The sequence below is a fragment of the Pseudochaenichthys georgianus genome, chromosome 16 (assembly GCF_902827115.2).
Source record: "Pseudochaenichthys georgianus chromosome 16, fPseGeo1.2, whole genome shotgun sequence".
Classification (NCBI taxonomy): Eukaryota; Metazoa; Chordata; class Actinopteri; order Perciformes; family Channichthyidae; genus Pseudochaenichthys; species Pseudochaenichthys georgianus.
The window spans coordinates 2,157,042-2,169,848 of record NC_047518.2 but is presented as its reverse complement, the minus strand read 5'-3'; the positions used below and the strand labels follow the sequence as shown (position 1 = coordinate 2,169,848).

The window sequence follows — 12,807 nt, the reverse complement described above, 5'->3', positions numbered from 1 at the left end:
GGACCTGGGAAACCATTCTTTTAATAGGTTAACATGCAAAATTCTCTGGGACCGTGCTTCGCCAGGGGTTGCAATCACATATGTGGTTGCACCTATTTTTTCCTTTACCTCATAAGGCCCTTGCCATTTTGCAAGGAGTTTGTTGTCTTGTGTGGAGAGCATAACCAAAACCTTTTGTCCAGCAGAAAATCTCCTCCCTGGCAGATCTGTCATACCAGGTTTTTTGGTTCTTTTGGGCCTCCAACACATTCTGCTGGGCCAGTGCAGTCATGCTGCTCAGTTTCTCCCTCATGTGGACAACATAGGCAATGACACTCTGTGGCTCAGCTGGTTTGGGATCCTTTTCCCAGTGAGTTTTGAGCAAGGAAAGTGGGCCTCTTACCTCATGTCCATATAAGAGTTCGAACGGGAGAACCCAGTTGATGCTTGAGGGACTTCTCTGAAAGCAAAAAGCACATAGGGTAACCACTGGTCCCAATCAGATCCCGTTTCACAGATGAACTTCCTGAGCATTTGTTTCAGTGTTTGGTTAAACCTCTCTGTCAATCCATCAGTCTGAGGATGGTAGGGGGTAGTCCTGATTCTTTTAATCCCCAGTAGTTTATACACATCCTGTATTAACTTAGACATAAAGTTAGTCCCTTGATCAGTAAGAATTTCTTTGGGAAACCCTACTCTCGCAAAGAACTGCACCAAACAAAAAGCAATTGACTTTGCTTTGACAGTTTTAAGCGGAAAAACTTCAGGATATCTTGTAGCGTAGTCAGTTATTACTAGCATGAAGCGATTTCCAGACTTGCTTCTTTCTACCGGGCCCACAATGTCCATACCTAATCGTTCAAATGGAGTAGCTATGACTGGCAATGGTTGAAGAGGGACTTTTGAAGGGTATTTGGCTGAGGTTTGTTGACATTGAGGACAACTTTTGCAATACTGCGCCACATCAGCGCGTAGACCAGGCCAGTGGAAATGTCTCTGGATTCGGTCAACAGTTTTGCGTTTCCCTAGGTGACCTGCCCAGGGAATAGAGTGACCCAGCTCAAGGACAAGGTCTCTAACAGACTTTGGTACCATCAGCTGCTTTGTTGACCCCTGTTGGCGGTACAGTATTCCATTTCCTTGAAAATACCCATCTTCCTTTGAATGTCCAAATTTCTCCTCTTCTTCCAAGGGTTTGGCCTGCTTTAGATAAGGAGTTAGACTAGCATCCTCTTGCTGCATTTTCTGAATGTCAATAGGCATTTTAAATCCCAAAGGTTGTGGTGGATTTGGTTCAACGGACACATTTACTGTAGTATTTTGGAACTTTTCCTCTCTTCTCTGTCTACGTGTCTTATGGTTTTTCCCAGGCTTAGCTTCAATATCCTCATTATAGAAAGGCAGCTCACTGAGAGGTTGAATAGACAATTCGGTCTCCTTGACTTTTGACCTTGTGAGTGCAACATTACAGACCTTACTTGGATGCAAAAGGTCAAGAAGAACAGGAAGGTCGTCACCAAGCACCACCGGATAGGGAAGATGATCAGCCACTCCAACATTCAGAAGGTAACTCTGGCCCCTCACTTTAAGATAAACATCTGCTGTGGGATAAGGTTTTTCATCGCCATGTACACAGCAAATAGGCACAGTGTCAATCATACTCAAATCATGCGGATAAATGAACTGTCTGAACAAGTGTCTGGCTGCTGCCACTGTCAATCAGGGCCTTTAACTCACAGCCATTGACTTCCACCATGGTCTCTCTCCGTGGCTGTTGTCGCTCATTCTTTGGCTCCCGGTGACCTCTGGGCATAAGATGCACAGCCCTAATCTGGGTTAATTTTACAGGATTTTTGGGACAAACAGGTTTAGTGTGTCCCTCTTCACCACACAAGTAACAAATGAGTCTCCTGAAGGGTTTAACATTTGAGTTCACCTCTGTTGGTTTCTCCCTTATAGGAGCCTTACCCCATGTTGAGTCCAACCTCTGTGTTGGCCGAGACACACCTTGCCCTTTGGGGTCCCTAGATGTCTTCCAGGCAGTGAAGCTCCATGGTTGCTTCTTCCATATATATATACCGTATATGTATATGTATTAGGGGTGTTGAAAATAATCGTTTCTACGATGCATTGCGATGCGGACGTGGACGATTCGGTCTCGATGCAGTGACGGAAGATAATCGGTTATAGAGTAGTAACGTTGCTTCCTGATTTTCCGGCCGCGGCTTTACTATAACGTTTTTTCTGTCACTTTAATATCAAATCGGTCGGTGACGCAGAGATCAGGGAACATACGTGACAGCGGCACAGCAACACGGAGCAGTCTGCTTTATCCACCAACACAACACCACCAGTCCAGAACCAACAGCAGAAGGACCCGCTCTGAATCACTCCGTGTCGCTGCGGCACAGGGATTTATGTTTTTCAAAAATAATCGCGTTACAATCATGTCAGGTTTTTGGTGGATTTAATTAAGTCTTGGATTGCAGAGTATGAATGTCCTCTAGCAATTTTCAGACGATACGTGTGTAAAGTTTGTGAAGGAAGGAGGAAAAAAGCTTCCGCGATCACCGTCTCCTCTCCGTTCCTCCAAGCCCCGCCCCCTCCCTGAAAATAATGAGTGACATGCTGATAGTGACCCGATAGAAACTTTATTATTCACTTAATCACTGAGATATAATGAAGCTAATTTAATCTCATACATTCATGGGCTTTATGTAACAGTAAAACAGAGAATGTAAGTGTGCACCCACATGCAGTATTTTAGTTTGTATATGCTGTTGTAAATACTCCTGTTGTCTGCTGTGTTCAGACTCAGGTCCTGTGTGTGAGGCCACATTCAGGACATTCAGTGTCCTTTCTTAACAGAAGACCGTGGCTAGAAGCTGCAGCTAGACTGCAGAAGCATTAGCTTTTTGTTTTTGAGAATGGAACAACTTCACACACGGAGGCTAGACCTATACAATTCATTTATTTTGGTTTATAAATTATTGTCAAGACATTTATGTTATTGATTTCTGAAGCACTTTCTAAATAATAAAAAGAGAGTTCATATGTATTTACTGCATGTATTGATGAAAAATAAGCCATGTGCAGTAATATAGAAAATTGAGGATGCAACGCATTGGTATGAATCGTGATGCACCGGGATATCGAACCGAATCGAATCGTTGACAGGATAATCGTAATCGAATCGTGAGACCAGTGAAGATGCACAGCCCTAATATGTATATGTATATATATATATATATATACAGTATATATATATATCTATATATATGCATATACAGTGTATATATATATATGCATATATATATATATATATATATGCATATATATATATCTATATATATGCATATATATATATATATATATATATATACATACATATACGGTATATATATATATATATATATGTTTTGAGAATCCAAGAGAATGCATTCAATAGGAAATGGGAAAAGTGGAATATTTACATGGTTCACACCAATGAGTAAGTGTATAACTAATTCATTCCTGTACAGTATGTGTGAATATTGAAGGTCTTCAGACAACTAGTAATTATTGTGCTTTATTTTATAACTGATTTGTGTGTATTATTGTTTGTTGTTTAGGTTGTTCTGTTATTATTGTTGTGAAAACTCAATAAAAAGTGTAAAAAAAAAAGAGGAGTTGGTTAAGAGAGAACGAGGTGTGATGTAGTACCCGTGAAAGTCATCCGACCATCAGATGTGAGAACACCGGCAGCTGAATGTTGTGGCTTTCTCAAAATAAAACATGTGGCTGAGACTCGATTGCATTGCATGGTCCATTGAGCAATGCCTGTGTATTGCTTTCTCAAATGATTACAGAACAAGTGAAGACAAGTACAAGGGACCATACACAGCAAAAAGACTGTATACAAAGTTGGATAGAGAAAGAAGGAGGGGACACAACAAACACACAAGCAAAGCAGCTGAAGGATACAACACGGGTTACACTGATGGGGGGAAGCAAGAGGCTCTTGTATAGCACAGATCCTGTATGAATATGGATGGATTGTTCGAGTATCAGAATCAGAATACCTTTATTGGAAATGTGCATAGTTACAGCAGGAAAAAGAGCCACAGACAGCTTAATGTTACATATGTTAAATATGTGACATGCATTTAAAAAAAAGTACTAAGTTATGATATAATTAAAAAAATATATATAATAAAAAAAAAAAAGTTACAAAATACACATCCTGTAACAGTTCTTAGGATTTATCAGCCAGGTATATATTACACAGTTATTAACGGCATCTATATATATTGCACATCTAGCACATAGTTTGTTGGTATTTAGAAGCAAGGGGTGATATAGTCTGTGTTGTGTGTAGGGGGGGGTGAACTAGGGGCTGTGCTGGTTGGATAGTCTGACCGCTGCAGGAAGGAAAATACCTGTGGTATCTCTCTGTGAGACAGCGGGGGTGCAGCAGCCTATCGCTGAAGGAGCTGCACAGTGAGGACAGCTTGGCTGCCATTCTCCTGTCTCCCACCACCTCCACAGTGTCCAGAGGACTCCCCAGGACAGAGCTGGCCTTCCTTACCAGTCTGTTCAGTCTCTTCCTGTCAGCAGCCGAGATACTGCTGCCCCAGCAGGCCACACCATAGAAAGTGGCTGATGCCACAACAGAGTCGTAAAAAGCATGTACTGTCAAAACAGTCTTTCAGGGCCTCCTCAGACCACTTCTTCACGTTGCGTGTGGGCACCGGCTGTCTGTGGACCAGAGGTTGGTACACAGGCTGGAGGTGAACCAGGTTGTGATCAGAATTGCCCAGGGGAGGAAGGGGGGATGTATGCATCCTTGGTGTTGGCATACAGTAAGTCCAGTGGTGTATTGCCTCTGGTGGTGCAGGTAACATATTGTTTGAAAGTGGGCAGAGTTTTTGCGAGAGAGGCCTGATTGAAGTCTCCAGAGATCAGGAGAAGAGCATTTGGGTGCTGTGTCTGCAGTCTGCTTACAGTAGAGCTGATGACGTCACATGCCTCTTCAGCGTTGGCAGAGGGGGGAATATATGCAGCTATCACGATAACATGCGTGAATTCCCGAGGTAAATAGTGGGGCCTCATGCTAACGGCTAACAGCTCTATGTCCCCGTTACAAAGATCATGTTGCCAGGTTTGACCGATGCAAAATAACCTTAACCATAAAATAATCTTCTTTCCCGATGCTAAGAATCAACCCTTAAATGGGCATTCAGTTTTAAATATTTACATTTTTTTTGTTGCTATTTTCTAAATTCAAGCCATATTACACTGTAATTATACCCATGTTGCACGCATATTACTGCAACCATGTTATAACATTAATACAACTCTATCAGGCCCTTATAATAAGTCTCCTCTTTGTACGTCTCTGCACCAGTTTGCTTTGTGCTCACTTATTGTGTTGCTGGTGTTTAAGCTATAAAAACGAATTTGTTAAGTACAGAAAAAGTTTGGGTTGAAAATTGGAAACAACAACTTGTCCTGGGGTTATATGGTGGACCGTTAGTTTTAAAAGATGACCACTGAGGGGTGAAAAACTGGGATAAATTCAAATGTTTCAAAGGACAATTTTCCACATTTCTTCAATAGGTAACCATAATCTAGCATCAGAAGGAACATTTGTGAAACTATTTTTGAAATGTCAATGTTATGCTGTTTAAAAAGGCTGTCACAGTCGCAGAAAATTACTAGGCTAAACAAAGAACTCCATCAATATTGTCCATCAAGAACCAGACAGCGTAACTTGTGCAATCTTACAATTATTGACCCTGAATTGAGCTTTGAAGCAAATTGTGAAGCTGTTTGCTAAACGGATCGCCAGCCTTTGTATTGACTTAGGAAACTGTCCTATTTTAACATCGACAAAACCATGATGATCATGTTTTATCGTGCTTTTATAGTCAATTCTGTCTTTTTCTTTAATGTCATGGTTCGGTAACCTGCCTTTAAAGAGCATACACTGTCACTCAGATCATAAAGAGGTCCAGCAGATTGATTGGTAAGCCAAAGTTAAACGTAGCAGACGGTTACGGCGGTTATCCAGCTCTATAATAAGCTTCTTCCTTCTTTTTATCTGCAAACCAAATCTACTTATAGGTAAAATAAATAACCTGAACTTTTCTATGAAAATATTTTCGTGTCTCATTTAATTTGATGTTTTTCTTGCTTTTTCTCTCTTTTTCACACTTATCTCACCCTGTATTCCTTCCAATCTTTTCCCCAGACACTCCATGCAGCAACAAACGAACAAAGTGATCACCAGCACCAGCCAACTCATCAAACAGCTCTCTGATATAATCAGCAGCTCTTCACGGGTATTTTATGCTCCCTTTCCACCTTTCCACCCTCAGTCCCTGTCGTTGTGAAGAATAAACAGAGGATGAAACAACATTTGGGCTAATTAAGGCTAATCTTGTTTTTGTTGCCCAGCAAGACCGTCTGCACCTGACTAGACTAAAGACTGAACTCTCAGAGTCTGTGCAGCGCTACGGGGATCTGCAGAAGGTAATTCCTCATGAAATATTATTTCTTCCCTTCATAAGTGCATTTTCATGGTCAATGAATGTTTGTTTATGACAAATTCATAGATAGAGGTGCCCCATTGACACTAAGTTTTTAATATCTTAATTGCTACACACACATTTACATGCAAATAAACAATGTCTGACCTCTTTAAAAGTGGAAAAACAAAACACTCTTCTTGACCCTGTCTCTTTATTTGCTCTTCTCTCAGAAAATTGCCGAGCGTTCAAGGGCCCTGCTGCCTCCAGCACAGAGAGACAAGAAGGTGAGCTGATATGGGGGGTGAACATCTGCCCTTTGTTTCACTGTCATTCAAAAAAGAGCTGGATGACCAGATGGCATTTCCCTGCTCGATTGCTTCCTCACAAGGGCTCTTTGAAGCTCTGTGTAGTGTCTCACTAATATTACAGCGACTCCATTCTTCACATCTGACTCCGAGCACTGCCGTTCTTATCGGAAACTAAACTGCTTACTGGCAATAGTTTATTTTTACTGTGAATATTGAAATAACAGAAGTAGAGGCTGGTAATCATTATTTAATGCAGAACTGATTTAAATGAATCCTTACTTTTAATACTAATACAAGATAATCAAAAACAAAACGTATTGATCTTTTATTAGGGATTGCAGTAGAACAAATTAAACATAATTTATAAAATGTACTGTATGCAGGTCTGTACAGAAGACTATACAAGAGAATGTTTTGACAAATGGCATTTATGGATTTACTTTCAGCTTCTGGTTTTCACGTGCTATGGGTTATATTTAAATATGTAGGTGCACACTATGTTTGAACTGTTCTACAAAATAGAGGTTAAATATGAATACTACCATGGAATAGCATATGCAGGCAGTAGACCAATGAAACACATACTACAGTTTAAAAACTAGTATGTAGCTTTTTTTCATTGGTGTTTTATCCTATATTTTACTTGCTGTGTTTTATGCCTTTTATTGCACATTTTATAGTTGTATTGTGTATTGTATGTAAAGCACTTTCGTGTTGACAATGGTGCTATATAAATAAAGTTGTACTTACTTAAAAAAGCAGAAATAAAATAAGACATGCCCCTGTTAGTTGAATACACACAGTTAAGCTCACACACACTATTTTATGATGATATCGATGCACCTAGTGAATTGAAAAAATAACAAATGAACCAAAGAGAGTGAAAACCATAAAGCAAATCCATTACTATACAAGATTAGTGACTGCAAAACCGTTTTTTAATTTGTTTTGTTTCATTAGTTATTTCATGTGTTTGTTTTATAAGAAAGTGTTGGCTACTGTTATAAAGACCTTCCAGCCTGTCGTCCTCCAAAAAACGACCAAATAGGTCGATTGTTCAGCAGTCACGTTTCACATTTTCCCACACATGTTCCCACACCACGCCGCTCCTCCGCTCCCTCCACTGGCTTCCAGTAACTGCTAGAATCCACTTCAAGACACTGGTGCTTGCGTACCATGCTGCGAATGGATCTGGCCCATCCTAAATCCAGGACATGGTTAAACCGTACACCCCAGCACGTGCACTCCGCTCTGCATCAGCCAAACGGCTCGCTGCACCCTCGCTGCGAGGGGGACCCAAGTTCCCATCAGCAAAAACACGTGGGTTTGCTATCCTGGCTCCAAGATGGTGGAATGAGCTCCCCATTGAAATCAGGACAGCAGATAGCTTACACACCTTCCGGGGCAGACTGAAAACTCATCTCTTTCGACTCCACTTCGAGCAATAGAATCACTAACAAAGCACTTATATACTAATAAAGGACTGGCTTATCTTGTTGGCTCTATGAAACCTGATGTACTTATATGATTCTGTTTTCTTCAAGTTTGTATCTTCTTGGTCGAATGCACTGTAATGCAATGTATTAACGGCAGCATCCATGTAAAGTTAGCGTCAACCCTCACGGTTCGGCTGCATTACATATTACACATCTGCCGTAGTTCTCTATTTATAGAGCCCTGATTAGAAGAACTGCCACGGAAACTGAATACGTGACGTGGATCATAAATATATCAGCAATTAAACAAAATCTTCAATTTCTCTTCACACAGTACGTCAATAGGAATTCGGCTGACTTTTATATTTGATCCAATTGGTAGATAGGTTATATTGACACCATAACGGTGCACAGCTTATAGAAAAGGACTGATTTTCTTTTAATTAAATAATGTAAATACTGAGTTGAGAGAATAGTCAGGGGTTTTGGGTGATGGGAGACACATCTATGGAATCAGAATTTCAATAGCTTACCATTAAATGACGGATATACTTCAGATATTAATGTGTAGAACTACAATATGTGAAATAATATAGCAATATCCTGTAAAATTATGTGAAAACATGAATACAACTACACATCTTCAGATGTTATACATACATAAGTGTCCTACTCTAATAATTAGAGCCGGGACTCGATTAAAAAAATGAATCTAATTAATTAGAGGCTTTGTAATTAATTAATCGAAATTAATCGCATTTTTAATCAAATATACATATCAATCAATCAATCAATGTTTATTTATATAGCCCAATATCACAAATGTTACATTTGTCTCAGTGGTCTTCACAGTGTGTACAGAATATCAGTATGACAATACGACACCCTCTGTCCTTAGACCCTCACATCGTACAAGGAAAAACTTCCAAAGAAAACCCAGTTTAAAGAAGAAACCTCAGGGAGAGCAACAGAGGAGGGATCCCTCTCCCAGGACGGACAGACGTGCAATAGATGCCGTGTGTAAATTGAAAAGATAATACATTTGCAACATAGGTAGTCCAGATGTTTGGAAATGCATGTGTGTATAATAGGAAGATGAATCCACGAGGATATCCATCCAGGACCTATGATCCAGGACCACAGCCACGACTCAAGATCCAGCGCTCGCGATCCAGGACACAGGACCGCAGGATCATCCATGACTCCGGATCCCGGCGTATATAGACACCAAAAAGAAAGACATTTGGGGAAGCTGGGTTAATGGGAACATGAGAGTACACGGGTATAGACAGAGAGAAGGAAGAAGTAAGATGTCCCCCGACAAACTAAGCCTATATCAGCAAAACTAGGGGCTGAATCTAATCAGCCCTAACTATAAGCTTTATCAAAAAGGAAGGTCTTAAGCGCACTCTTAAAAACGGATAGGGTGTCTGCCGCCCGAACACAGACTGGAAGCTGATTCCACAAATGTGGAGCTTGATAAGAAAAGGCTCTGGCTCCCATTGTACTTTTAGAGACTCTAGGAACAACCAACAACCCTGCATTCTTGGAACGCAATGCCCTAGTAGGACAGTAGGGTATAATGAGTTCTTTAAGGCCCTGTCACACTGTCCCGAAATTGACTCCCGATGGACACACGAATATGGAATTGTGAATTTCGCACGAAGATGGCCCCGAACTTGGTCATCGGCCAAGCAACAGCCGAAGCAAGTACGATGCCTACAGAAGGCCACACGATGGCAGCCGAACCTCACACGAAGGCGACACGTGACCTCCCGATGGTATAAAAGCGTTGGCCGTGTGGGAAATCAAATTCTTGATCGGAGATTATTTGGAGTAGAACACAAGGTAAATTCTACTTTAATTCAACGTTAACATGCCATCCAAGGCAGGGAGAGGCAGACGGAAGAAGTTGGCTGTTAAATACACTCAGAAGAGGAAACCAGAGGAAACCGAGGTCCACGAACACAGCACTGAGTCTGCAACCAGAGAGAGAAAAGGGAGGAAATGCAAGAAAGTCGGGCCAACTAAAACTCCAGAGCGGCCCCCAGAGGGTTCGAGGTCTCCTCAGCAGTCCGAAGAGTCTCGGCAGCATTCACCTTCTCCTCGTCGTAACAGACATGCCGAATCCTCGGAGGATGAAGGTAAATATTTCTAACTTATTTTTGGTATGGATGGGGGCAGGCTTCGAGTTATAAACTGTGCTCTATGAGGAGTCTGCTGCTGCGTGTGAGTGTGTGTGCGTACGCACGCGCGCACCCACACACACACGCAGCAGCAGCAGCCCTCTCTCTACTTGCTACAAACTTAAATATGAAAAGGTGCAACTACACACTCACACATCATCGGCATAGATTGCGTAATAATGTATTGCGCACCTTGGAGGTGCAGTGCAGGCATATTGTCATTCAAGAGATGCGTAGTTATTTTGGAAAACATGTTTTTCTTTTAGCCTATTTACCTCGTTAACGTAAAAAATACTCATTACATTGACACAAGCATTATTTGTGATTAAAATAATGGTTGTTGGTAATGTATTAGCGACCCTCACAGACGTATAGTTTCACTGCGTCCATGGGAGCTCAGACCCTCCTTATGTGAGCTCAGCTCCCATTGGCTCCTACATAACTCGAACCCTGGATGGGGGGCAAGAGGGGTAATTGATTTTGTTATATATTCTCATACATTGTTGTCCTGCATGTACTTAATTTGTTTTTCATTTGGTATATTTTCAGATGAGTCAGCCTCTCCCGCTCTCCCTGCAGGCAAGTCCAAGCCTGAAGTGGGCAAGGGCGACAAAGGGAAAGGCAAGGCCCAGAAGGAGAACCCACCCCCTGGTGTATCATACAGCTTCACAGAGACGCAGGAGGAGGCAATCGCTTGCTGGGTGAAGAGTAAGAGGCTACTGTATGAGATGAAGGACAAATGGTACAAAGAGAAGGCATTAAAGAGGCACCTATGGGAGGGAAAGGCTGCGGAGTACAGGTTGGATTGTAAGTAGAAAAAATTTACATTTCAATTACTTTCAAATATTTGAAATCTATTTCAGATACTTGACATACATTGCTGCCAATGAACATTTCAATGATTGGACTAATTATTTGTTTTGATTTCTGTCATTGCAGATCATTCAATTCTGAAATGGTATCAAACGCAGAGGACTCGATTCTCAAAGCTGCGGGAGGGCCAACCCAAGAAGAAATCCCAGAAGAGGTCTGGTGATGGTCTGTCGAGCAGTGACGAGGAAGACCCCATCCTTGCTGAGGAGGCCAGTGAGAATGACAGTGACCGTGACAAGTTCATCCGCCGGGTCTTTGGGTTTCTGAAGCCACACATCAGACGTCACAACAAGGAAATACCAGCTAGTGTGAGTATATCATTGAAATTAAATTAAAACGGAACTTTGTCGAAAATGTTCAATTTCCCCCATTTTTGTTTCCAAATATAACTTTCAAATGTACTTATGTTTGTTTTCTATTTTTGTCTTTGCAGTTTAAGGACAAGTTGGCCCTGGCTGAGACGGGTGAGCTGGCTGGGAGTGACGACAGTGTTGCAGACAAATACAGGGAGCCCAACCAGAAGTACACTGGCTACCCTACACGGAGACCTCCTTCCAGGACAGGAACAGCTGCCGAGGACCAACCCGAGTCTCCTATGGAGATGAGAGTTACCGGAGAATCATCCCGTGATCTCCAAGATAGGCTGGTTGAGTTCATCACTCGAGAGCAGCCAGTCAACAGGGCCACTCCTTTCTGCAAGTACCTGGAAACTGAACTGGATCGTCTGCATGATGCCTGCCTGGAACCTGCGTATGAGGACATCACCACAGTTCTTAACCAGTAAGTATATAAAATGGCATACATTTAAAATTCATTTATTTGATGTCACACATTTTATTGCATGCTAAATGTGAGCTTGTATTAATCCTATGCTGTTTGTCTTTCCAGTTACAGGAAGATGTCCAGACAGTTCAGGATGAGGGAAGCGGCTGGTGACCAGATCAGTCCCTTTGTAGATGTCCCGTCGGCATTACAGTCGCAGCAGCAGAGGCCAGTTGCTGTGAACCCAGTATACACATCTGCCCTCCCCAGCAGTACCTACTTCTCCGCCAGCAGAGCGGCCTCCTCACCGTCAGCAGAGTTCCAGCCAGGTCCCAGCCAGTGGCCTAAGAACCCACCTCCATCATCAGTGTGGAGATCCCAGGAGTGTGGCTACGTAGAGCAGGTGAACCAGCAGCACAATTTGGAGCAACAGCTCTTCCATCTTCCTTCTCAGCCTCCTCAGCAGCAAATCAGTGGTCCTTGGCAGCTAACACCCCAGCAGCCAGTCCAGGGTCCTCCGCCACCTCCTCTTCCAGCTCAGCAGTCCCAGTACAATGTGACCCAGCACAGCCTCAACATCTCAGCTGTACTGCCACATGACGAAAATTAAAAAAAAAAAACAATTTGATTGTAATAAAAATTGTCAGTGATATTTTCAGACTTTGTCCTTTTTTTGGTCCTTGATCCTTACTTTACAAGTTATTTTCATTTCTATGTTAAAGTACTAAGAGACTTTACATTTAGGAAACTT

The 12,807-nt window shown here is 41.9% G+C and overlaps 2 protein-coding genes across 4 annotated transcripts in view; both read left to right on the top strand.

Annotated features, from left to right (window-relative positions):
* Positions 1 to 12,807, top strand: part of tsnare1 (T-SNARE Domain Containing 1) — a 341,252-nt gene that overhangs the window by 159,410 nt on the left and 169,035 nt on the right. For all 3 annotated transcript variants that reach the window (XR_011644584.1, XM_034101918.2, XM_071205781.1), the window contains exons 5-7: positions 6,212 to 6,302; positions 6,418 to 6,492; positions 6,722 to 6,775. Coding sequence is in view for 2 of the 3 variants with exons in the window: in XM_034101918.2 (XP_033957809.1) it covers positions 6,212 to 6,302; positions 6,418 to 6,492; positions 6,722 to 6,775 (220 nt within the window). In the remaining variant the exon portion in view is untranslated. The remainder of the gene's footprint in view (positions 1 to 6,211; positions 6,303 to 6,417; positions 6,493 to 6,721; positions 6,776 to 12,807) is intronic.
* LOC139435295 (uncharacterized) lies at positions 10,112 to 12,666 on the top strand. Its single transcript, XM_071205765.1, has 5 exons — positions 10,112 to 10,379; positions 11,001 to 11,228; positions 11,361 to 11,602; positions 11,728 to 12,074; positions 12,183 to 12,666. Exons 1-5 carry the CDS (start codon positions 10,112 to 10,114, stop codon positions 12,664 to 12,666), a joined length of 1,569 nt encoding a protein of 522 aa, XP_071061866.1.

Bases quoted from the DNA above. Each gene is read 5' to 3' on its own strand.
- LOC139435295 (XM_071205765.1), top strand. From the start codon at position 10,112: ATGCCATCCAAGGCAGGGAGAGGCAGACGGAAGAAGTTGGCTGTTAAA. The intron at 11,229-11,360 runs GTAAGTAGAAAA...CTGTCATTGCAG, and splicing joins TGCGGAGTACAGGTTGGATT to ATCATTCAATTCTGAAATGG. The intron at 12,075-12,182 runs GTAAGTATATAA...TTGTCTTTCCAG, and splicing joins ATCACCACAGTTCTTAACCA to TTACAGGAAGATGTCCAGAC.